Raw genomic sequence first — 24825 nt, 5'->3', positions numbered from 1 at the left:
CTGCTGTGTAGTGCTGAGTGTCGCCTGATTAAATAAGTATCTAAGTATAGAGAAACGTATCAGAAATATAGCTGTGAGCAGTCTGAGGTCCAAGGACACTCTGTCATACTTCATGATCATGGTTGCGATAGATGCCAATTCGCATTGTCTCACTTTCGGTTAACGAAAAATGACAGCAATGATCCAATGTTCTCCATCGTTTAGCTCAGTTAAATAACCTTAAGCTGTAAATACGTCTTGTATTATTGAGGAAAGTCAACAGATACCTTCTGTCAGTGTCTGTAGATGCAGAGTACATTTTGTAGTTCCGTTTGCTCAAAGAAATAACCACTTCCGGTTCAGGACAGAATTTGTTTACTTCAGCAGAATCTTAAACCACAAAGTTTCATAGTTCTAGCTTAATTTATAACAAAAGCATTAGTACTTCCTCTTTTCGTAGTATGTCATTTGCGCTTTCTTATTATAAACACGAAAGTTCCATGGTTGTAGCTCGTTTTGCAACAAAGCTATTAGTGTTGAATTTGCCGATTTCCTAAAACACATTCTCACTGCATCAAAACCTTAAATCTGAAAGTCCCTTGGTTCTTGTCAGTATGTTGGCACTTTTTGTTTTGATTATGTCCCTTCCAATTCCGGAAAACACTTCCTTACTTAATTTGAATTCGTATGGTTCTAGCTTAGTTCCTAATGAAGTGTTGAGTTACGTCATTTGTGAGTGAGTATGGTTTATCGCCACTTTTAGCAATATTCCAGCAGCATCAGGGTGTGCAACAACCAGAAATGGACTTCACACATTGTGCTCATGAGGAGATTCGAACCCGGATCTTCGGCGTGACGAGCAAACGCTTTAACCACCAGTCTACCCCACCGCTCTATGTCATTTGTTGTTTGGATTATATCACTTTCGGTATTTTAAAAAGTTACCTGCCTAACACTTTTCAGCTGAAAATCCTGTGATTGTAGTTCAATTTATAGCAAAGCATATATATATTCCTGGATTTCAGTAAATTACTTGATGTTTCGTAAAAAAGTAACATCAAATAAAAAAACAAAAACATCCCTCAAGCAGTCAGCAATTTTTAAAATTCTGTAGCTCCAGGTGAATAGGGAGTGAATGAGTATGGTTTTAAGCCGTTTTTAGCAATATTCCAATAATATCACGGCGGGGCACACCAGAAATGGGCTTCACACATTGTACCAATGTCGGGAATTAAACCCGGTTCTTCGGCGTGACGGGCGAACGGTTAACCACTAGGCTACCTCACCGCCCCTGCAGGTGAATAGGGAAGAAGGTACCAGGTTAATTCCGTTATATGGATTTAATTGTCTCTCTCACATTAACAACAAATTGTACTTTTACAATAATGGACTTTCAAATATACGTGAAAAATACCGAAGTTATTTAATACTTTACACCAGATTATCCGTTGATGTAAAGACAGTTATAAAGTGTTTCCCTTATTTCATTGACACTTCGTCGAAAGAAGCGTCATCAAAATGCGTTAAAAAACTCCGTTAAACAAGAAACAATCTAATGCAGTGTCACGTACATATATAGAGGTTATCACGCTTGTGTGTTTGGGCATGGTAAATATCCTGTATTTGGAATAAACATTATATTTAGCGAGCTGCATACATAGTTTGTTCTTCCTGACACAGGTTATTTACCATCCCCAAACACACAAGCGTGATAACCTTTTTATCATATAATATCATTCTTCAATTCTGTGCTCGAAAAATCTCTTCCCATTTCTCACAAACATTACCTAAACATTGAAAGTTTCCCTGGAATGTGCGGATTAATATATATATATATATATATATATATATATATATATATATATATATATATATATACTCTTCAAAAAAAAGAAACTTGACATAGATGTAAAACCACTTTTTGCCAAATATCTAAAATAATTACATTAAATGAGAACCAAATAAGTCAAACAGAAAGATGATGTGTCTATAATTCGCGAAAAGACATGCAAAGCACATAAACGTAGCGTTTGGGGATCAATTTTACAGCTTCATCCAAACGCAACCGCCTGTAAAAAACGTGCAGCTCAGGATTTAGGCATGCAGGCCCCCCTGCTAAATAGGTATGAAAATCCACATCAACGGCTGTTCATACAGTCCTTATAACGGCAGTAGAGGCGGTGACAGAATGCCAAGACTGAATGCAGGTCAACGGAACAACGCCATTGGGAGATTACAAGCTGGAGCAACTCAGCAAGAAGTGGCCAGGCACTTTGGCGTATCCAGAGAGACAATCTCCGTACTGTGGACCCGATACAACAACACCAACAGAGTTGACGACAGACCAAGGTCAGGAAGACCAAGGGTGACAACCCAAGCACAAGATCGATACATCCGGCTGCGACATCTCCGAGACCGCACTACCACAGCCACGTCTACAACCACACAGATCCCTGGTGTACGCAGAAAATCAGATCAAATGGTACGCAACAGACTGAGGGAGGCTGGACTTTTTGCACGAAGACCTGTTCGACGTCATGTATTGACCCCACGTCATCTGGCGGACCGTCAGCTTTGGTGCCAACAGAGGGTTAGATGGGCACGTGCAAGGTGGAGAAATGTACTGTTTACTGACGAGTCCCGTTTCCTACTCACACGTGCTGATGGGCGTGCACGTGTCTACAGACGTCGGGGTGAACGTTACGCCCCCAACTGTGTTCAGCCGGTTGTCCCATTTGGCGGCGGGAGTGTCATGGGCCGGAATTCATCACGATGGTAGGACGCTTCTCGTGCATGTGGCAGGTGTATTGACAGGTGTGCGTTACAGAGACTTGATCCTACAGCCTTACGTTCTTCCTCACGTCAACGTTCATGGCGGACAGTTCCAGCAGGACAACGCTCGACCGCATATTGCACGTTTTTGTCAGGACTTCTTACACCACAACAACATCCAGACATTACCTTGGCCAACCCGGTCACAAGATTTGTCCCCGACTGAGCATCTGTGGGACGAGTTGGATCGACGCGTTCGCAGAAGGAATCTACTGCCCCAAACACTTCCGGCACTTCTTGATGCACTTCAGCATGAATGGCAGCACATCCAACAGCGTGTTTTTGACATTTGATTGCATCTATGGGTCGTCGGTGTCAAGCGGTGATTGAAACAATCGCATTAAATTACATTTTGAAAGTCAGTGTCAAGTTTCTTTTTTTGAAGAGTATATTTTACGTCAGAAGGTAAGTGATGTGTCAGTCGGACAGTGACAACAGTCAACAGCGTAACTACATAGACGCAAACAACAGTTGCCTACACAAATTGTTTCTGCTTGCCTATCGCGGCAATCCATCGGTCTGGCCAATAGAGTAAGGGCCCTTTATCAAAGGGAATCTACTCTTACCAAAGTCTATGAGACGTCACGTCTGCCTGTCCTGTCATAACATCACGAAGTGCAGTCAGATGTACACACAGCGACAAAACGAAACAAGGTAACAATTCGGACATATAGAAACAAGGTAACAATTCGGACATATAGAAACAAGGTAACAATTCGGACATATAGAAACAAGGTAACAATTAGGACATATATAAACAAGGTAACAATACGTAAATATATAGAAACAAGGTAACAATTCGGACATATAGAAACAAGGTAACACTACGTAAATATAGAAACAAGGTAACAATACGTACATATAGAAACAAGGTAACAATTAGGACATATAGAAACAAGGTAACAATACGTACATATAGAAACAAGGTAACAATTCGGACATATAGAAACAAGGTAACAATACGTACATATAGAAACAAGGTAACAATTCGGACATATAGAAACAAGGTAACAATTCGGACATATAGAAACAAGGTAACAATTCGGACATATAGAAACAAGGTAACAATACGGACATATAGAAACAAGGTAACAATTAGGACATATAGAAACAAGGTAACAATTCGGACATGAAGAAAAAAGGTAACAATTTGGACATATAGAAACAAGGTAACAATTCGGACATATAGAAACAAGGTAACAATTCGGACATATAGAAACAAGGTAACAATTCGGACATATAGAAACAAGGTAACAATACGGACATATAGAAACAAGGTAACAATTAGGACATATAGAAACAAGGTAACAATTCGGACATATAAAATCTAACAGTTTTAGTTTGGGGAAAAGGTTCCTGGCCGCAAGGTCTACAAGCACAGATATGGAAACTGATCCCGCTAGGCAAGCGTCCTGGCTAAATTGTTTTTCAATTTATATCTCCAAATTTGCTAAAACTTGTAAAATACCTTAGCCACACCACAGTAAGACACTGATTTTCAGTATAACAGACTATTCTATTGACAATGATAACAATATCCCAGTAGTTTCTCCATATTCGCGATGGTTAATTCTGACTCGATCGCCGATTGACACGGACGACGCCATATTTGTAAACACTGAAAGTAGTCCCTACTTGACCTTTGATATATGCATCTTTATCCACATATGACCCCATGTATAATGGGTTTCACAAGCCATTCGATATTGTTCAAGTGAAATGCTTATATCAAGAAGCGAGTTGAACCTCGACGCTTAACCTGTATAGACGTTAAAGAACATGTTTTGTGTGTGAAACTCTATTGGACGCACGTTTAGAATCTAAACACCGTCGTCTGAACATTTCGTCCAGATCTATAGCCCTGTGGGGATTTCATGTCAGATTAGTATCCCATTACTGTAACATCGGAGTGTTGTCAGGCTTTGTGACCTGGCTAAATTGGGGTCATGGTTAATTGCTCTTGCTTTCAATCACTGGTTTGCCTAGTCCAGATTCGAGATTAACACAGATCATATCCATAGTAGACACTATCTAGACACTAGAGGAGACTGTCACAAGTTATCACAGATCATCACCATGGTACCCCGTCCTGATCGTCTCCATAGTAGACCCAGCCTAGATCAGAGAAGACTGTGTCAGTTCAACATAGATCGTTTCCTTAGTAGGCCCAGCCTAGATCAGAGGAGACTGTCAGTTCACCATAGATCGTCTCCATAGTAGACCCAGCCTAGATCAGAGGAGACTTTGTCAGTTCAACATAGATCGTCTCCATAGTAGACCCAGCCTAGATCAGAGGAGACTGTGTCAGTGGGTTGAGGTCGGGGGAGGAGTTCACACTCTCGAGTTCCTCGGTTGTAGTTGACACCGACACAGGCTCCAGACAACATACACTGAAGGACACAGGACAATGGGGACATGTCAGGTGAAGATACAATGACAGGGGAGACAAGTCGTATGCCTGATCTTCGGAAATAGTTGAACTGCAGACAGGCTGAAATGAGTAAACATAGTAGTGAGTGAGTATGGTTTTACGCCGCTTTTAGCAATATTCCAGCAATATAACTGATTCTGATTTTCTAACTGCGCAATATGACTAACTTTGTGAAATGTGGAAAATGTGAAACATTGATCATAAATCTCAAGGAGGAATCCATGCATATAGATGTATTATGTCGTTTTTAAGGCAGGAATCATTGAACACCAATCATGTTTTTTTTCGTGAAGCATTTTATGTCTAGTAGTATAGGTAATGATGGTTCTGGCTCACTTCCGCTGGAGCGGGATTCATATACCTATACTGCTACTACAGGTAGCATTTTTTATGCCAAAATGACTATGCGATTCAATGATAGTCATGAGATTAAGTTAAATTGACCACCACCTGGAGTCTATGATATAAATTTTTATAGGTAATGGGGGTTCTGGACCACTTCCGCTGGAGCGGGATTCATATACCTATACTGCTACTACAGGGGGGATTTTTTATGTGTAAATGATTATGCGATTCAACGATAGTCATTAGTTGTATTAAACGAAACATCAATATTAATTAATAATGAATAAAATTTACTATAGCCCACGAGGATATTGGAAAGGTGTAGGAGCAATAAAAAAATTAGCCACCGCGGCTAAGGTATCTAAAGATGTGGCTAAGGATTGGTTAAAGAAACAAGCGTTGTGGCAAATATACTTACCAGCCCCGCGTTATATACCGAGGAAGAAGTTTGATATTTTTACGACGAATGAAGTTCATCAGGCTGACCTCTTGTTTCTTCCCCACGATAAGGTAAAACGCAAAACGTATAAATACGCTTTAACAGTAGTGGATGTGGCTAGTCGATACAAAGAGGCTGAGCCATTAACCTCGAAAGATTCAACAGAAGTAGCTAATGCACTGAGTCGCATAAATAAACGCGGACCACTAAAATGGCCTAAGCTATTTCAAGTAGATCCCGGTCGAGAGTTTATGGGATCGGTAACTAAACTCGACGTCAAAATCGTCCGTGGTGAAAGAGAGGCCCACCGCAGTCAAGCTATCGTCGAAAGATTTAACAGGACATTAGCGGAACGTTTGTTTGGCTATCAGTATGGGATCGAAATGAAATCCGAGCAATTGAGATCAACCGAATGGGTGACACGATTATCAGCCGTTGTATCAGCGCTAAATAATGAAGTGACGAGATTAATAGGGAAGAAACCATCCGATGCGATTAAAATGAAATCCGTGTCTTCCGAATCTTCAGCACCGAGGAGAGGCAAAGAACAAAAACTTCCGGATAGAGTAAGGGTAAGATATTTATACCAGGCAGGTGAACTTGAAGGAGGCCTACGTCGCGCAACCGATCCCATATGGTCCCTTAAGACGTATAACATTAGTCGATTGGTTACGAAAGAAGGAGAGCCTATTCTTTATTATCTTCAAGATGGACCGGGTAGAGCATTTGTACGAGAAGAGTTGTTCATAGTTCCCGACGGTACGGTATTACCACCATAACCATAAGCATAGGTAGTTACACCATCATTATCAATCCATCTCTTTGTATCTAAGGGGGATAATGATGTCTTGTTCATTCTTAATCCATATATCCTATGATCGTAACTTCTTAAAGAGTTCATCTCGTGTTTGAACGTTCTACCATTGAATAATGATTCTTTATACTGTTCGTGTTTGATATGCTTTTTTACAACATATTTCTTAACACCCTTGGCTTTTCTTATCTCTCCATTATCGGACTTTTTTATAGAATACATCTTAGGTCTTAATCCTACATACTCCGCTATAGGAGTCCCAGCACATTCATCCTTCATCTTACCTAACACCTTTTTATTTACAACGCTGTGCAGTGGATTATCTTTAGGGTAATCGCTCGTGTCATACATATCTATTTTTTCTGCCATATCTTTATACACATCCTCGGTTTGTATTTCCATCAACAAAGAATCTGTGTCGGTATATAACACCTCGCATCTATCGCCGTATTGCTTCTTAAGTTCGTTGTAATAAAAGTCATACATTAAGTGTTTTGACAAGTCGAGAATACTCATACCGACGTACACTGGTCTGTTGAATTTTATATTACTTTTCTGCATATGCAACGCGGCTAAGTCGTTATCGAATATCTTGCTTCTGTTAAAAGCCGGACTGGCTATAAGTTTCCTGAGTCTTTCTTCCTCATTAGATCTGACTAATTTAACATCAACACGCTTCCTTAGATTCTCCATAGTTTTACCGAATACCGAGTTATTCATGAGCTTATATAGATTCTTTTCGAAATCGCTGGTGGCTATCTTTCTTAAATCTGTGTTCAGCCTTATATAGGGCTCCATCCAAGGGCTTTGATCAAACTTAAGAACTCTGTGTATTTTCTTAAGTTTCATACCTAACGATAGATACAACTGGAGATTTCTGTAGTGAACTATATATTTTGTCTTATCCATCAAATTTGGTACGAGTTTTTCTACGTTAGCTAACCTACTATTACCCATCAAGGAGCGTTGATATTCCGACATCCAGTCTTTATTAACCATTAATCTTTCGGGAGCTAGTGGATAACTGTTATGGTCTTTATGTAACGAACTCGGATATTCCAAGTCAACTTCTAGTATGTACCCTTTATTCTCATCATTATTATTGATATCATTGACCCATTCAAAACCACCCGTGGGTAAAGGTTGACTCATAGCCCATCCGTACAAATTGTTAGCGTCGAGATATAATATGTGCGTGTCGGGTTTACTCGGATCGTATCCTTCCACTAATTTATTATTAGCCTTAGAATACCTTTTCGCTGCCATCGATATACCCCCTCTTAATCCTTTCTCAATAAACAAGTGCATATCGTAATCTGTGAGTAGTTTTAGTTCTACGCCGGTCTTCTTCAACAATGCATCCCAAGATAGTCCTGGACTGGAATAGTACCATGCCGGGTCCAAGCCGTATTGTTTTAAACACGTCTTTCTAAATATCTCGAATATATCGGCGAGTAACAGTACATCGGTTTTTAAGTACAGATCGTGATAATCACCTAAATTCTTACAACCTAATTTATCCCAGACCGTCAGAGCGTGTTCATAATCGGCATCTGTTATTCTAGATTCTGTTAAGTTACTATAGAATGATTCGAGGGGTGGTAATTCAGTTTCTTCGAATCTAGACCAATCATCCATATATTCGTAAGGATATACACCTTTTCTCAGCAACAAATGACGAGTTGTCTGATCGGTATATTGATTTGTTATAGCGAAGTCATCGGGATTGTTCGCTTTAGCTAAATTGTCCAGGGAAGATAACAGAAACTGTACGGAGTCTATGAATCTAAGCCCATTACTTTGCTTTATTCTAGATTTCCCATCCTTGTCCCTATAATGTATAGGTTTAGTCAACGAGAACGATATGTATTTTTCCATATTGTTGGGAATGCACGTTAAGCCGCCGTCAGTCTTTGAGATAGCTTGCATAATGAGATGTGAATCGTATCCTCTAAGGTTATGAAACACAACGGGGATGGGTATTGTTTGAGCATTCATTTTTAGTTTCAAGTTACACTCGTTATGCGCGGCTCCCCGATAATTAACCGTTACGTGACAATGATCTCTTACGGAATCCCCATCCAGGGGTTTATTACAAACGTGACAACTCGTTGACTTCTTGTGGGCCCTCCAATCATCTATCGTCAAACGCATGGGTTTCTTACACGATAATTCTTCCCTGATTATTCTCTCTTCATTTTGTAGATATTCTAGGAACTTTCCCGCTGCATCGGGACCTCTGTAAATCACGGGAGTGTTTGTTTTCCCATCATACCTTACAACTATATATCCAAACCCACAAGGAATATGTTCTTGAGTTTTGTACGTAAAACTACTCTCTTGATTATTATGGTTGGTATTTTCTATGGGCTTGATAAGCGCTTCGAAGTCGGCGTAAATTACGTACGGTACTGGCATTTGATTACAATAATGTTCAAATTTTAATATATTTTTCCCCTCTTTAGGCATATCGATCCTGATAGCATTCTGTCCAACACCTCTACAGTCTTCTTTATACGCTTCTAATAGATCTTGTCTGCTGTACCCATGCAGGCATCTTTCGCATTTGAATTGATTCTGGGAATATGTTCCGGAGCGGAGCTTATCCTGTGTACAACAATTCCTTTAGAATGTCCGAAAACATTTATAGCTAAATTATTTTGCTTTTCCACCTTATCAATTTGTGATATTGGTGTAGGTTCGTCTATACCATCGAAGTTGAGTCCATCGTTTTGGGGATAGCTAGAAGGTCTATCCGCATTTTTGTCTACGGGGAACAATGCAGATCTTATCATCATTCTTAAACAGTCATCGGATTTATTTTTTACGTTAATTATAGCTTTTTTCTTCTTATAATACGGGGGTAAATCTATATAAGATCCACCTTTGAAAGGCATATAATTCGCTATATCTAAATATAAACTATCGATTCTATCCACACCCCAACCCGAACCTCTATTAGTCCAGCGTTCTAAAGTTTCCTGTATCCTCTGAATTGATGTATCTAATGATGCGTCTATAGTATCGGATTCGGTTATAACTTTTTGATTGCTACGGAAATATGGTTCGGTATATTCGGTACTATCGTCTGCGTTACTTTTACTCAATGTCATTTTAATCGTCAGCTGGTATTTTATACTTTGTAAATCATCTAATTCCTCGTTAATTTTACTCGATATGATGGGCTTAATATCGTTAACATCCATGTTGGAATTAATATCCATCTTCCAACCTCTTAGATATTTACCAACGCCGGCGGATGTGGGTACAAATATTAATTCTTGTTGTTGATTAACATTATCATTATCATCATTATTATCATCATTATCCTCATTATTATTATCTAGTAAAGCGATCAATTCAGCTCTTCTCATTCGAGAATAACCTCTCAGCCCACTGTTTCTCGCTCGAACTCTGAGTTCTCTAACAGTCTGTGGTGGTTCCAAACCGAGTAAGGTAATCAATTCAGCTTTTCTCATACGAGAATATCCACGTAGACCACGTTGCTTTGCCATAGCTTTTAACTCTCTGACAAAAACCATTGTGGTTGAATGGTATATGCAAAATGGTTCATTTGTCTAATTGGTTGTTTTCATATATCTAAATACGTATCCTCCCCAACCTATTCCTCTCATTGATGTAATCTCTCTTCCTAGCATAAATAATCTGATTCCTGACCCTATCAGCACCATGTTTCTTACATAAACAATAACGACCTTTGACCCCTATCCCGCATTCAGAACACGTATAGTTTATGTGTCCACGCTTGATGTAATAATTGTGTATACCGCAGTAAACATCAACACAGCGGCGGTTACATAGAGTCGTCTTCCCCATGAGTGTAAACTTGCAGTTATTCATGGTATATACATCTATCATATCATTTGTCTAAATGCAAATCACATCTACACTATTGTATAGCTGAAAATCAATACTGCGGATAACCCAATAATAACAAATGCGACCTCTCGGTCTTTCTGAGCCTCTGACGGTGTATAAAACTGACTCATTGTTGGTCTAGGTATTGGGTCGAGTTTTTTCCCATAAACGAGGTAGTATTCGTGCATGGCGGATTCGACATCCTTAAACGTTTGAATTGAATGTCCTTCCTTAATCAGTTGTTCATGAACAAAGTCTAATCTCTTCATTCTCTGCTGCGTATATTGTAACTGAGCTGCTTGGTATTGTTCTAATGCTTCGTTATGTCGTTTACGCTCCTCTTCAACTTCTTTAGCGTTTGATTCCCTCATACTGGAAAATAAATAATTACTCCCCGAAAAAGCTAGAGCATTAACAACAGCTCCACCGACCATCATCGCAATTGATGCCATATAAAATATTCAAATGTTTATATGAATATAAATATTCAAATGTTTAATTACTTCATTATGTCTTCCGGGATAAGTCCTTGTTTGATGAGCATATCCTTCGTTGCCATTGCTAATCCAATATCCAGAACCATCATACCTATATCAAATCCATTAAAATCTAGCTTCGGAGGTGTGGCTTTAGTAAGCATTTTAGCCATACGGGCATAGCCAATGGCCAAGCCGGTGACCACCGCTGAATGATACGTCGCGTTTACCAACATTTTACCGTCTGTAACTGGAGTAGTCATGCTTCTTATAGCATTATATGAGGACTAACATCTAATTGAACTTGTTGTTGCGTCGGGGGTGACGTTTTCTCTTCTCCGGTCTTAAAAAAGAACCATACAGCCGCTATACCAGCAACTCCTACTAGTGCCCATGTTTTAATCGGATTTGAATTATTTATTAATTTTGCTTTGCGCGCCAGCCCTCCCTTCCTTCCTGCGGCTATTTTTTTCGGGTTCTTAGTAACTCTGGGTTTTAGTAATTTCTCATTCACTTGTGGTGGTTCCTCATTCACTTGTGGTTCCGTTTCCGCAATCTGTTGTTGCATTTCCGCAATCTGTTGTGGTTGCGCAATCTGTTGTGGTGTCACCTGTTGTGTCTCCATTATTTATTTGAACTTCGTTCTTTATATTATTTAGTGGGCACGTATGTTTAAATTGACAATACCTAGCCGTTATTAAAGCTGTGGTGAACGGAGCTAAGAACATTCCAAATCTATGATAAAACTCACAGCTCACTGAGCTTATAGCGTGTTCGATGAATGGGTCTTTCTCTAGAGATTCGCATAAATACATGCGATGTTCTGCCGGGATGGGGAGAAACGTGCTAGCTACAACTGTGTATAGTTGTAATATAGACGACCCTATAGTTTTAGTCATGGTAGCTCCCAGTCTAGACTCGTAACGCGCGTACAGTTTTTTAATCTCTTCGTCGGTCATGTTATCAATTTTTTCGATGGTATAATTTTCTCCCAAATATTGGGAACATTTTCCACCGGCTACCAAAGCCGCGAGTCTTTCTCTATGTTTATCTGCATGTTGATGTGTATGTTGATCAGATTCTTTGAGCATTTGTTCGATGAGTTCGTCGCATTCCATAATGTAATACCTAAGGAGATATTTAAGTCTAACATAATATAATATGACGTATCCAATACATCCCGTAATAATGAACTGTTGCGAAAGAATGATGATTTCGACCCACATTTTATGTAATATTAACCGCTAATGTTCAATTTGCTACATTTTTGCTATAATTTTGCTATAATTTTGCTACATTTTGCTAAATATTTGCTACATTTTGCTAAGCAATTGCATAAGCAGCTGGTTGATCGGTTTTTAATACGAGTTTACAGTGCTTCGTTGCTGCTAACACTTTTCTGACTTTGTCACGTTCACCCTTGATATAAATGACATCATTTTCTCGAATGAATCTCGGTCTTTGCAATGAAACAGCGCTACCCATTTGGTCTGCTCTCTGAGATCTTTCAGGATAGAGTTGTATTTTTGAGTAAGTACCCAAACGCTATGTTGAGTATGACGTCCGGAGAATGCTAAATATGAAAGCATATCCTTCTTTTTTGTGAGTTCTTTACTCGCACTGCAGTCGTCTATTACGAAAAGGGTTGATTCTCCTTTGTATTTTTCGTGACATACTCGGAGACAGTCTTGTAAACGATCGCCCGGATCGACTCTGTGTATTCCGTCGTCATTCATTACCCAATCTCTCGATAGGTACGTTTTATTAACGCTTATAGTCGGGCACAGAATAATAATATGATCGAAAACGTCCCGATAATGACTTTCTAAAATATCTAGAATAAAGGCTGTTTTTCCGCAGCCCGTTTGCCCGCATATGATAGCGCAGTGCGGATCTTTAGGTAAAAGATTATCAATAGATCGCTTGCACGAATCTCCCATTTTGTATATTAAGTTGCGCATCCATAATCACGTACAAATATATGTTTAATTTACCAGCCGCTTCGAAGAGCTTCGTTATCTGTATGGTGACACCCTCGCTAGCATTTTCTATTCTCCTCCCACTGCCGTGTAATTGGTCATCGTCCGTTGTTCGCATGTCGAGCCATAGCGCGTACTTCGAGGTGAGGTATTCACCCATCGATACACTCCCGAGAGACAGATCTTTCACGACCGCGTTAACTTCCGGAGAACGTTTTATAGAAGGAAGTTTTTTAATCTCATCCCACTGGTGATACGATAGCATTCCTTGGCTATATAGTTGATTAGGAACGCCCTCGATAGTCAATTCTACTTTCGTAATCTTGGGATTGTAGAACTTCTCGGTATTTCTTTTAAACGCATCGGAGGGGTCCTCGAACAACATTAAAATACCCTTCAACGACCTCGTGGGGACGTTTAGATTTATATTCCACATCGTATCTTTTTTGTCCATCGTGATCTTTCGATGCCGCAGCACGCGATCGTACAAAATAGCTAAACTTCCCGAATACTGGTTACGAATTTGTCTGGCTAATTCGGGATCCGTTATCGTATCGTACTCCAGCGAGATATTGTCAATGGAATAGCTAGCATCTTCAGCAGCTCTGATTACTCTACCGTAGTCGTTAAAAGTGAGTTCGTATTCTAACCTATCGCCTAGGGATGCTTGATAAAAGGGCATGTGGGAATCTAGTAATTCAAAGTCTAGGGGAATATAGAATCGGTTACCTAATGCGTCGGCAACGGCCTGATCTTTTACGACAGTACCATCACCACTAGAAGCATCTACGCGCAGTCTCAATGTGTTCTTATTACAAATACCTTGGTACTGTAAGTTTTCCCGCTCTTTATCCGTTCTCCAGAGATCCATGTAACAATAGTATACATCGCTATCGTCGATACTCAAAACCTCATTACCGCTAATTTTAATAGCGATTTTCTTAACGATAGCACGACCTCAATTCTGAACGGGCTCCCTGTTAACGTCGGCAGAATTCAAAACAATCATAAATGCTAGTCGGACAGTTCCCGGAACTAACACATCGTGTGCGCCGAGATTAGGAAAGCGAACCAGAAGCGTTTGATTCTGATCGATGGTACTAGGGTTATTAGTTATAGTTACAGACTGACGAATTGCTTTGACCCCTAATGGATCCCGAAGTCTACGTTGTGGGTTTAACTTGCGTCCGTATTGCGAAGACATTGTTATATTGAAAACATGTACCCTATGTTTAATATAAAAATGACTAATTTTGAACATAATGACTTTGATCTAGATAACATAACTGATACTAGTACCGTCGAAGAGGGTACTGATGAAACCAGCTTTATGATCCCAACCGTAAATGATGAACTTTTACAATCAGCCGTTGATGATTATTACGATACATTAAAAGATGATAAAAATTATGTTATCCCAATAGGTCGTGAATATTCAAAGTTTATGCTAGATAGTAAAGGAACATTGCGAGTACGTGACTCTCCGCATATAGAGCTTATGCATTATAGTACTCGTAAGCCCCTAGCCTTGTCTACTATAGCCGGCAGACATAGCCGCGAGTTTGTTCGTGATAAATTAGGTTTTGTAGAATACGGACGACTTCCCGCGAAGACTACTAAGGCTCTTCAGACTATGAGGAAAGAACTCGTTAATACAGATGATTTGGAAGCAGCCTCGATGGTGGCCTCGAACGGACTCGGAGAAATCTTAGATACCTACTACGATAATTCAACGTTACAGGTACCACATTCAGAGTTCAGTATTAGGGAATTACGAGGTCTTGACAAGGCAATGCAAACTATGCGGGGAGAACTCATCAATAATATAGCCAAGCTATCCGAAATCGACAAGCATATAGCTCAAGAGAAAACAAAACTCGAACAGGCGGGCGATGAATTCAGTAGACGTCGCATTGCTGAAAGATTGCGTAACTTAGAAGAGGAAAGATTGGCCCGCCTCGAAGCGGCTTCCAGTAATAGAAAGGCACTTCGTTCGCAAATCAGTCGTATTCGAGAAACTATCGATCAAGTCCTCAACGATGACACTACACTGGCCGATAAAATTAAAACATTGTTCAGAGAACAGGGAATAACAATTGCTAGTATTTTAACCGCGTTGGGATTTATTATATCGACTTTGACTCTGTCGTTAACAGGTGGCACAGGTGGAGGCGGATCACCGCCTAACGATAAAAACGGTATAAGAGAGTGGATAAAAAAGCACTTAAAAGCATTAGGTTCAGCACTGGGAAAGCTAGCTGAGAAAGCCGCGGCTGCACTTCCCGGTATAATTGGGAGTGTTGTTTCCTGGCTATTGAATTTATTAGCTAAGAACACCACTTGGCTTAGTCAAAACTTGTGGGGGTTGATCGTAGCAATTGCAGGGTTGTTGTACGTATTCGCTAAGAACTATTTAACTAAATCAGTTCGCTAACCAAATCATGAGTAAGCCAACCGAGACTCCACCCACTACAAGCGCTGTTTTTTCATCGATATGTTGTTGATTTTTAGCCGCAATATGCGGTGACACTTGTGCATCAGTAGATGTTTGCGCGATAGTTGGTGTTTGTGGTTTGACTATTCCCTTTTCGCCCGTGATCGTTTGAGTTATTAATTCGACGTTCATATCTGAATTTATACCTGTTTTTTGTTGATCGGTAGCGATAACAATTTTATTATTATAGCCTATCACTTGACCGATCTTAAGTTCCATATTACTCGGAGACATGTATAGTCCCGGTGCATAAACAAAGTCCACTTTGGATTGAGCGTACTGTAATGCATCTTGAAAACGCTTTATAGACGATGGTATGTCAACTGGTGAATTAATGGCGTCCTCCACGTTTGAGACAAACTGTTTTTGCGCATCGAGCGCCGTCCCAGAACCGATAATGGACGTTCGTGTTTGAGATTGCGCACCGAGAATTGCCCATACATAAGTTCTTATCGATTCATTAACTCTTACAAATCCTGGGTTAGTAAAATTATTTTCCGTTTTATCATTAAGAAATTCATTCCAAGCGTTTGCGGTATCGTTCATTTGTATAAATTTTGTAACAATGTAAATTAAACCACTCTTAAAACTCATAATATCCCCTCTCCAATCGTTACTATAAAGTTCCCAGCCTTTATACCAATCACGGGTTTTATGCCAATGATCATATATTCTTGCGTAAAGTTTGCTGGTACTCTACAACTTACCAAAATTAACTGGAGGTTTATTAAGTACTTTATATACATAATCGCTTTCTTCTTTGACGGATTTATTTTCCTCTGTGTAAGGAACACCTAGACCATGGTTTGCTCCTTTAATACGCCAATCTTTACTCGTAGAAACATTAAATTCCTGACAAATACGCTCATACGCGGACCTATCATAATTATTATTTGTGGAATTCCACGCTCGATCCTGCGGTAATGGAGCACTAATTTCTTTAAGTATACGTCTAATCTGATAGTACACGTGAAATGACATAACAGACTTATTCAGTTCAAATCCTGGAGCGTAAAGAGATACGCCACATCCCGTTGTGGCACACCATATGGCAAAGTTTAACTGATTCTGCCAAATTGCATCGGATTGTGAAACCAATCGTGCACCATTTTATCGCTAGTTGCCGTGACTCTGTATTTTTCAAAGATATCGGGGAATTTAACTTAAAATTCAGCACCAGAGGCAGTTACTATAATTGATTGATTAGTAATGTAAGTTGATTTCATATTTAAGTTATGATATAGTATCATTGTATATTTAATATGTATGTTACACTCCCGGGAATAACAAATTGCCAGTCTATTGAACTGCTTCAAACTATCGATAACTCGGATGGACAACTCGAAGTAGCTCTATGCGATGTAACGTATTACCAACTGTGGACCAATATAAGTGCTGCGAGAGGAAATAATGAGATAATAATACCATATGACCAAAATAGAATTACTACTATACCTGATGGGTATTACAGCATAAGCTCACTCAATGATGAATATTTTAATAATGAATATTTTATTGATGAATTTCATAATGGAATTAGTATCACACAAAGTGAGGCCACTGGGGCAGTTAAAATCATCAATAAAAACGCAGATATAATTATTGGTGGGAACTTAGCACGCACACTTGGATTGGGAGGGTCAAAATCATTAACACGCGGCATAATAATGATTGCAAATACTAAAAACTTACCTGATTTAGTTCCCTATAAAGAGTTGTTCATCCATCTTGATCAAATAAGCACGACGGATAATATTCAACTAGAAAGTCCTTCAACTCTACTCAGAAGTGTTCCGGTCAAAGATGTAAAATACAATAGCGGTAGAACGGAATCTTTCTCGTTATTACAATATAAAAAATTAAAGCGGGGTATTATTTCAGACCTTAAAATTTCTGTATTAGATGTAAAAAACCAACCTGTGCATGTAGGATACTTAAGTGTAACACTCCATATTATAAATAATGGTTGATTCCATATTTAAGTTATGATATAGTATCATTGTATATTTGATATGTATGTTACACTCCTGGGAATAACAAATAGTCAGTCTATTGAACTGCTTCGTACTATCGATAACTCGGATGGACAACTCGAAGTCGCTCTATGCGATGTAACGTATTACCCGCGGTGGACCAATATAAATGCTACGAGAGGTTATAATAATGAGACAGAAATAAATGGTCAAAAATACATTATACCTGATGGGTATTACAGCGTATGCTCACTCAATGATGAATTTTTTAAGCCTAATGGAATTAGTCTAACACAAAATGAGTCAAATGGGTTACTGATTTTAAACTCTGGAAAAAAGGATGTAAAGCTTTACAGGAACTTAGCATACACACATGGATGGAGAGGAGAAATAACAGTAATCAAGACAACAGATCAGGGACTCTATTTACCCGATTTAGTTCCCTATAAAGAGTTGTGCATCCATCTTGATCAAATCAGTACAACGGATAATATTCAACAAGAAAGTCCTTCAACTCTACTCAGAAGTGTTCCAGTGAAAGATGAAAAATACAATAGCGGTAGAACGGAATCTTTTTCAACATTACAATATAAAAAATTAAAGCGTGGAATTATTTCAGACCTTAAAATTTCTGTATTAGATGTAAAACACCGACCTGTACATATAGGATACTTAAGTGTAACACTCCATATTATAAATAATGGTTGATGCATCAGGCCCTGGAACGATAAGACAATGTAATACAATTGCGCTTTCCGATCTCGGAGACACGGAAGGATTCGGTAAACCCGGTACCAATGGTAAGTTATACGCTTTACACTTACACGATAATGTATACAAGCGGAAAGAAGTTACATTCGCGGGTAATCTGGAAGATTTAAGCGATGTCGACGTTAGTAGACTCCTTAAAACCACTCCGTACAATATCATTTACAACAGTGAGAATAAATGGACTATGGTCGAAGCAAACATCAAGTGGCTACTGAATATCGTCATTACCCCACCTTATGCGATGATGGGTAAGGGACATAATTTAACTAAGATAATAAATAGTGGCATCGTACTCGCGGCCTATATCCCGTCAAAACGAAAAAGTGTGTTAGTCACTCCCCTGCCAGAAAAACCAGGTCATATGTTATATAGTCGTCCGTCAATCCAAAATGTTAGTTTAAATTTGGTTACAGAATTTGATGATATTAAACAGAACTTGAGTGCAATACCTAATATTTCTACGCTTATTATTGAAGTCTTGTTCGGTGATGCACCGGTAGATGCCTTCGAAATATTACCAGGTCTATCGATTAAATGGCTCAAGAAACACGAGCGTCAACGTTGCAGTATTATTCATGTCGGTGCATCACCCGTTACATCCCTCGAGGGGGTTCAAATTATTAAAAGTGGTAGTATTTCTCTTTCTAAGATATTCTTGCCGTATAATATACATTTGATAAGGTTGATGTATACTCTCAAAACATTTAAGCAAGACCAATTAAAGACTATTATATATTCGTAATATACACTATGAGTTTATATCCAGCGCTCGATGAAATGATGGAAACTGTTGATGGATTTCGATTACATCAAATAAACGACATAAAACATCGAATAGAAAAGGATAGGGAGTTGAGACTTGGATTGTATAAAAAGTATCGCAGAGCCGTGAATGCTCTGGACGGAGTTGACACTGCTCTTGTAGTAGCTGGCATGGGACTCGGTGTAGCCGGTGTCGGTTTACTATCAACTATAATCGCCGCGCCTATCGTGCTCGGCATGGAAATAGCGGCTGGAGTCTCGGGACTGGCAGGAATAGCTATAAAATTCATTTCTCGTAGGTTGCAAAAGAAAGCATTAAAACACGATAGTATTCGGATACTCGCCGATGCAAAGTTGAACAGCATCGAGGATCATATTTCGACAGCAATGGCCGATTGCAAGATATCTGAGGATGAGTTTCGTTTAGTGCTGTCGGAACTCACCAAATACAATAAAATGAAGCAGGAGATTCGATCAAATTCTCGTAAGACCAATGGTATTAGCGAAGACGAGAAAAAAAAGTTCATAGAACAAGGGAAGCAACAAGCGCGTCAATTATTCCGTGCCAAAACCAAAGAACTGGTTGGAGATTAAAAATGAATTGCTTACTATCGTGTGATTACATTTAGACAAATGCTTACATAAATATATAATAATGGAAAAAACTATTAAATGGAGAGAATTACCACAAGGTTTTTATTATATCAGTGATGTCAAACCAACCAAATACGGTAATCAATTGTTTCTTATCAATTTACAAAAAGAGTGTAGTTATATAGTCTGGTCTCCTAGTAAAATGAACGAAGAACTTAATAAAAATGTTGAATATCACTTTATAGATAAAAATAAAGAAGAATATTTTTATTACCATTTAGACTCATCTAAAGCAATGATTGGACCCAGGTATTGGTGAGCTGGAGTCAATCTCATGACTATCGTTGAATCGCATAGTCATTTACACATAAAAAATTCCCCCTGTAGTAGCAGTATAGGTATATGAATCCAGCTCCAGTGGAAGTGGTCCAGAACCCCCATTACCTATAAAAATTTATATCATAGACTCCAGGTGGTGGTCAATTTAACTTAATCTCATGACTATCATTGAATCGCATAGTCATTTTGGCATAAAAAATGCTACCTGTAGTAGCAGTATAGGTATATGAATCCCGCTCCAGCGGAAGTGAGCCAGAACCATCATTACCTATACTACTTGTCTATATCTTTTCTAATTACCATAATGTTCAATGGCTATCTATTATGTGACTTATTTATATAGGCCGTTCTACCTGACTGGACTCCATACACTTCAAGTTCACAGAAGTTGAGAACATCCTCTCCGTTTCTGATTTTTGGTTTCCACAGTCTGATGAACCTTCCCAAGACCGGAGCATCACATGCTATGTTCCCCACGGAACCAAACGTGCCAGTGTAGTTCTTACAGATGGAGAAAGCTGCTGATAGACATCGCGATGGATTTTGTACATACACCTGGATTACAAAGTCATGGAGTCTTTCCCCTGAAAGAATAACATTAAAATAATAAACACAGTACTATGATTGTATTTGGCATAAAACATTCAGCTTTAAGCATAATTATACAAAAACAGTGCTTAAGATGAATACGTATATACATGTACATGCCATGTGATGTGGCATGTCTTACAGTAGCTTTGTATATTCAAGCATCTTCAGAAACCATCTGTATGGTCGACTGATACTAATTTGACGATGATAATAATTTCAATGAAGGTTGAATCCTGGGTGAAGGTTGACGCAGAGTAGAAGTAGTTTGAGATACCGTAACGTACCACAGCAGTCTCCCCTGTTGTAGATGGTGACGTTGTGGACACTGTGCTGCCCCAAGAGATCCACAACAAACCAGGGCGACATGTCACCAAAGTTAGTGTGACTGCAGACACCGTTGTCCATATTGGTTCCATGGCTGCCGTCCACAGCATTAGCAGCGACTTGGTGTAAAAGATTGAAGCTGCTCATCCATGCTGGTTTCTTCAGAGCCAGATTCAAACTTTGGAATTTGCAGACTGAAAATTGAGATTCTAAGTCATATATGTGTATCGACATGTTTTATGTTTTGTAAAATGTGCATCTGCAGTTGTCAGGGGCACACACCTGCACATTCGCCTTCATGATATTGACAACATGCAGTATCACCCTCTTTACATTACTTTTTGTGACTTAGGATGTTCATGAGATTAGTTTAAAAGGGAAAATGAGTGACATTACATGAGGAATAACCATTTCCCTGCATTTCGTATCTTTTTCGTAATCTTTAGAAATAACGTCCATGAACAGAGAGGGTATGTTTTGAAGCAGGACATGTGCTTGCCTGAGACTGGTTCTGCTCCAGTATGAGTATCACCTGTGCAGCCTATTATCTTCAGAATCTCTACTGCCCTGACATGGCTAAAGTCTCACTGATTCGAAGAGAAAACGTTGGATATCTAAGAAGCTTCTGTCTCTTATTATATGGCTACAAACCTTCAATTGCTGTACAAAATATATCCGAAGTATAGCCCAAAAACCTATTACTAACGAATTTAACAAACAATTAGGCCTCACCATCCAAATATATGACGAGCAGGAAAGAGATCCGAGAGTAGAGGTCTGCCATACTGTCGCTGAACAATTCTATTACCAACACGGCTGATGTGTTTAAGAAAGTGAAGACTTGAAAATGACAATGTTCAATATTGATTGAAAACCCCTGACAGTACGCAGGCCCAAGAGAACGTGTTTTTTTCGTACCTGTTGGTGGGTTGCTGCAGAAACACCAGTCACAGTGACTTTAGTATCCCGCAGTGTCGTATCGCTGCGCCCTGGATGTTCCGGAAGGTTATCACTTAATCATGCTGGTGTTTGTTGTCTGGGGACTGATGCTTCCACAATAATGTATTGGTGTGTTCCATAACTTCGATCGTTAAATGTCTTTTTCAGATGTAATCGATTTCGGTTGAGAAATGTATCCCAATGGTATACCTACACTTGTACCAGGGTTTCTGTACCCCTGGCCGTCTTGTACTTGTCCTTCAAAACCCCTCATGAAACAGTTATTCATCTGTTATATACTGACCAACACAGCAAGGGATCATGAAGGGGATATGTTTTGGAGTGAAGAACACACAATTTCATAAAGATATCTAAAAAAATATTCATGATCCCTAACATGTTTGGTCAGTATATATTCGTGTCCCGCTCAAGACGTTTCATTTCACAATGAAACACCACAGACAGTACAGATACCGATGTATTGAGAAGTGCTCACTCGTTGATGTACCGTTTTCATGTTTATTGCAGAACTGCTGTTCTGCGTTGGGCAACAAAGACTTACTTTCATATGCAAATTGTGTTTCGGGTGTCGGTGTGTTTATCTCCGTTCTACCATGACTAAATAAAACGTGAACTCTTTGGTGTTAGCAAATATACTGAGTGAAGCGGCATGGGTTGAGTTCAGTGTTTTGAGTTGGTTATCGATCTGAATTACGGCATCACCGAACAAAAAATGGTGCTGTATATACTCAAGCAGTTTGTTTACACTGTAATACTTCACTCGAACATATGACAGGCATTGAAAGCATATAAGCACGGCAGCTTAGTAAGCTAACATGAGGTGGGCATCCCTAAAGAAAACAAAGCAAGCTTTGCATGGCTTTCGCTCTACATCGCGCGTCACCATTATGACGTCATATCGCTCATTGTGACACAAAAGATATGACGTCACAGTCGTATATAGAAAAGCGCCAAAATTCCAAGCTCTCTGTTGTCTCCAAAACGTAAATACATTCCCTTTGTTGATTTCTATCGTGTTTTTTCTGCACAAAATGTATTGCCACACATCCTTTGAATATTGTAGTAACCTCATCTGTGCATTTTGTAACCTGTAATTGTAGACATAGTTATTGAAATATGCCTACCGACAGTGACTGAAAATAATACTATTCCATGAATATTAGCTTCCGCGGTGATGCGGCAGTCAAACCAGCTGTTTCAATCAGAGGGGGTTTATGGTGATTTTATAGCCTCTGATTGACCAATCAGAATCGAGTAAATTCCAAATTCACGGTAGAATCACTTTTTATATGTGTGATTACCTCCCATGAGCAGATGGGTGTGTTTCAAATTCAACGAGGATATAATAGAAGATCAACATTGTGGCACAGATGTACATCAAGAAGAACTTATCTAGTGTTATTGGAATATCTTAAGAAGCATGGAAAGGTTGGATCGATAGGTTTCTGCACCCTAGAGGCCACGGGCGTGTAGAAATATTTTTCCCTACACCCCTGCGTCAAACTGGGCGGAGGGGACAGCTATGACGCACAGAATTTTGTAGTATACAACTGCTTTCGTCACAACATGGAGTATAGGATCGGACACTGCATTACTTAATGTCTACATTGGATTTTGTGTCACTAATATAACAGGTTGTAAAGGTGATGTACGTAGGAATGTTCAGGACAAGGGGATCTTGCTTACATGTCCAAAACTGAACCGTACCCACGAAGTTAGGAGACATCCCTTTGTTTCATTGCTATTGTTTGCCGGTGACATCGAATTGAACCCGGGACCGACTGATGGAGACTTCAGGATTAGAATCAGGCATCATAAATCAGATTAAGGAATCAGACGACAGGTTATCAAGAGACATACATCTTTGAGAGAAGAAGTGCTTTCAATCAAGGCAGAGGCATCTGAACTGAGAACAGGAGTCAGTATAAATAGAGAAGAACAGGCCGATCTCAGACTAGATGTGTCTAACAAAGTGGATGAACTGTATTACTTGACTGACAGTATTAGTGACCCAGGAAAGATAGAGCAGAAGAAATAGTTTTAATGTAAATGGGTAACAGAGGGACTGGAGGAGTGGGCAAGGAAAAGGTACAATACATTTTTAAAAGAGCCAGAGATAAGAATCCAAGAGTAATTTGCTGATCGAGGCATGGAACTTGTGTCGAGCAAAATTATTAATGCCCCCAACAAGGACGTAGACGGGAAGGCTCCCACACAGGACCACGACTTCTGAGTTCTGGCCTCAAGGCTTGGGACAGGGGAGTAACCCGCTTAGGGGGAGACGAGACGTATAATACTTGATGTTTCGTAATACATTAACCTCAAATATAAAAAAAAACCATCCCCCAAGCACAGTCAGCAAGTTTTTAAATTCTGTAGCTCCAGGTGAATAGGGTTTTACGCCCTTTTTAGCAATTTTTAGCAATATTCTAGCTATATCACGGCGGGGCACACCAGAAATGTGCTTCACACATTGTACCCATGTCGGAAATCAAACCCGGGTCTTCGGCGTGACGAGCGAACGGTTAACCACTAGGCTACCCCACCGCCCCTACAGGGGAATAGGGAAGAAGGTACCAGGTTAATTCCGTTATTAACAACAAATGGTACTTTTACAATAATGGACTTTCAAATATACATAAAAAATACCGAGGTTATTTAATACTTTACACCAGATTATCCGTTGATGTAAAGACAGTTATAAGGTTTTCCCTTATTTCATTAACAATTCGTCTTGTTGTCGAAAGAAGCGTCATCAAAATGCGTTAAAAAACTCCGTAAAACAACAAACATTTTAATGCAGTGTCACGTACATAGAGGTTATCACGCTTGTGTGTTTGGGG

The 24825-nt window shown here is 39.4% G+C and overlaps 1 protein-coding gene across 1 annotated transcript; it reads right to left on the bottom strand.

The window, feature by feature from the left end:
* Positions 1–5063: 5063 nt before the first annotated feature.
* LOC139453354 (pentraxin fusion protein-like) lies at positions 5064–21806 on the bottom strand. Its single transcript, XM_071235026.1, has 4 exons — positions 21755–21806; positions 20983–21216; positions 20461–20691; positions 5064–5302 (listed from the first exon to the last, which is right to left on the bottom strand). The coding sequence occupies exons 1-4, from the start codon at positions 21804–21806 to the stop codon at positions 5064–5066; spliced, it is 756 nt and encodes a 251-aa protein (XP_071091127.1).
* Positions 21807–24825: the final 3019 nt, after the last annotated feature.

The sequence above is a fragment of the Haliotis cracherodii genome, unplaced genomic scaffold, assembly GCF_022045235.1.
Source record: "Haliotis cracherodii isolate W230 unplaced genomic scaffold, xgHalCrac1.p SCAF_9, whole genome shotgun sequence".
Classification (NCBI taxonomy): domain Eukaryota; kingdom Metazoa; phylum Mollusca; class Gastropoda; order Lepetellida; family Haliotidae; genus Haliotis; species Haliotis cracherodii.
The sequence above is the reverse complement of the archived record's forward strand: the minus strand, read 5'-3'. Positions and strand labels throughout refer to the sequence as shown.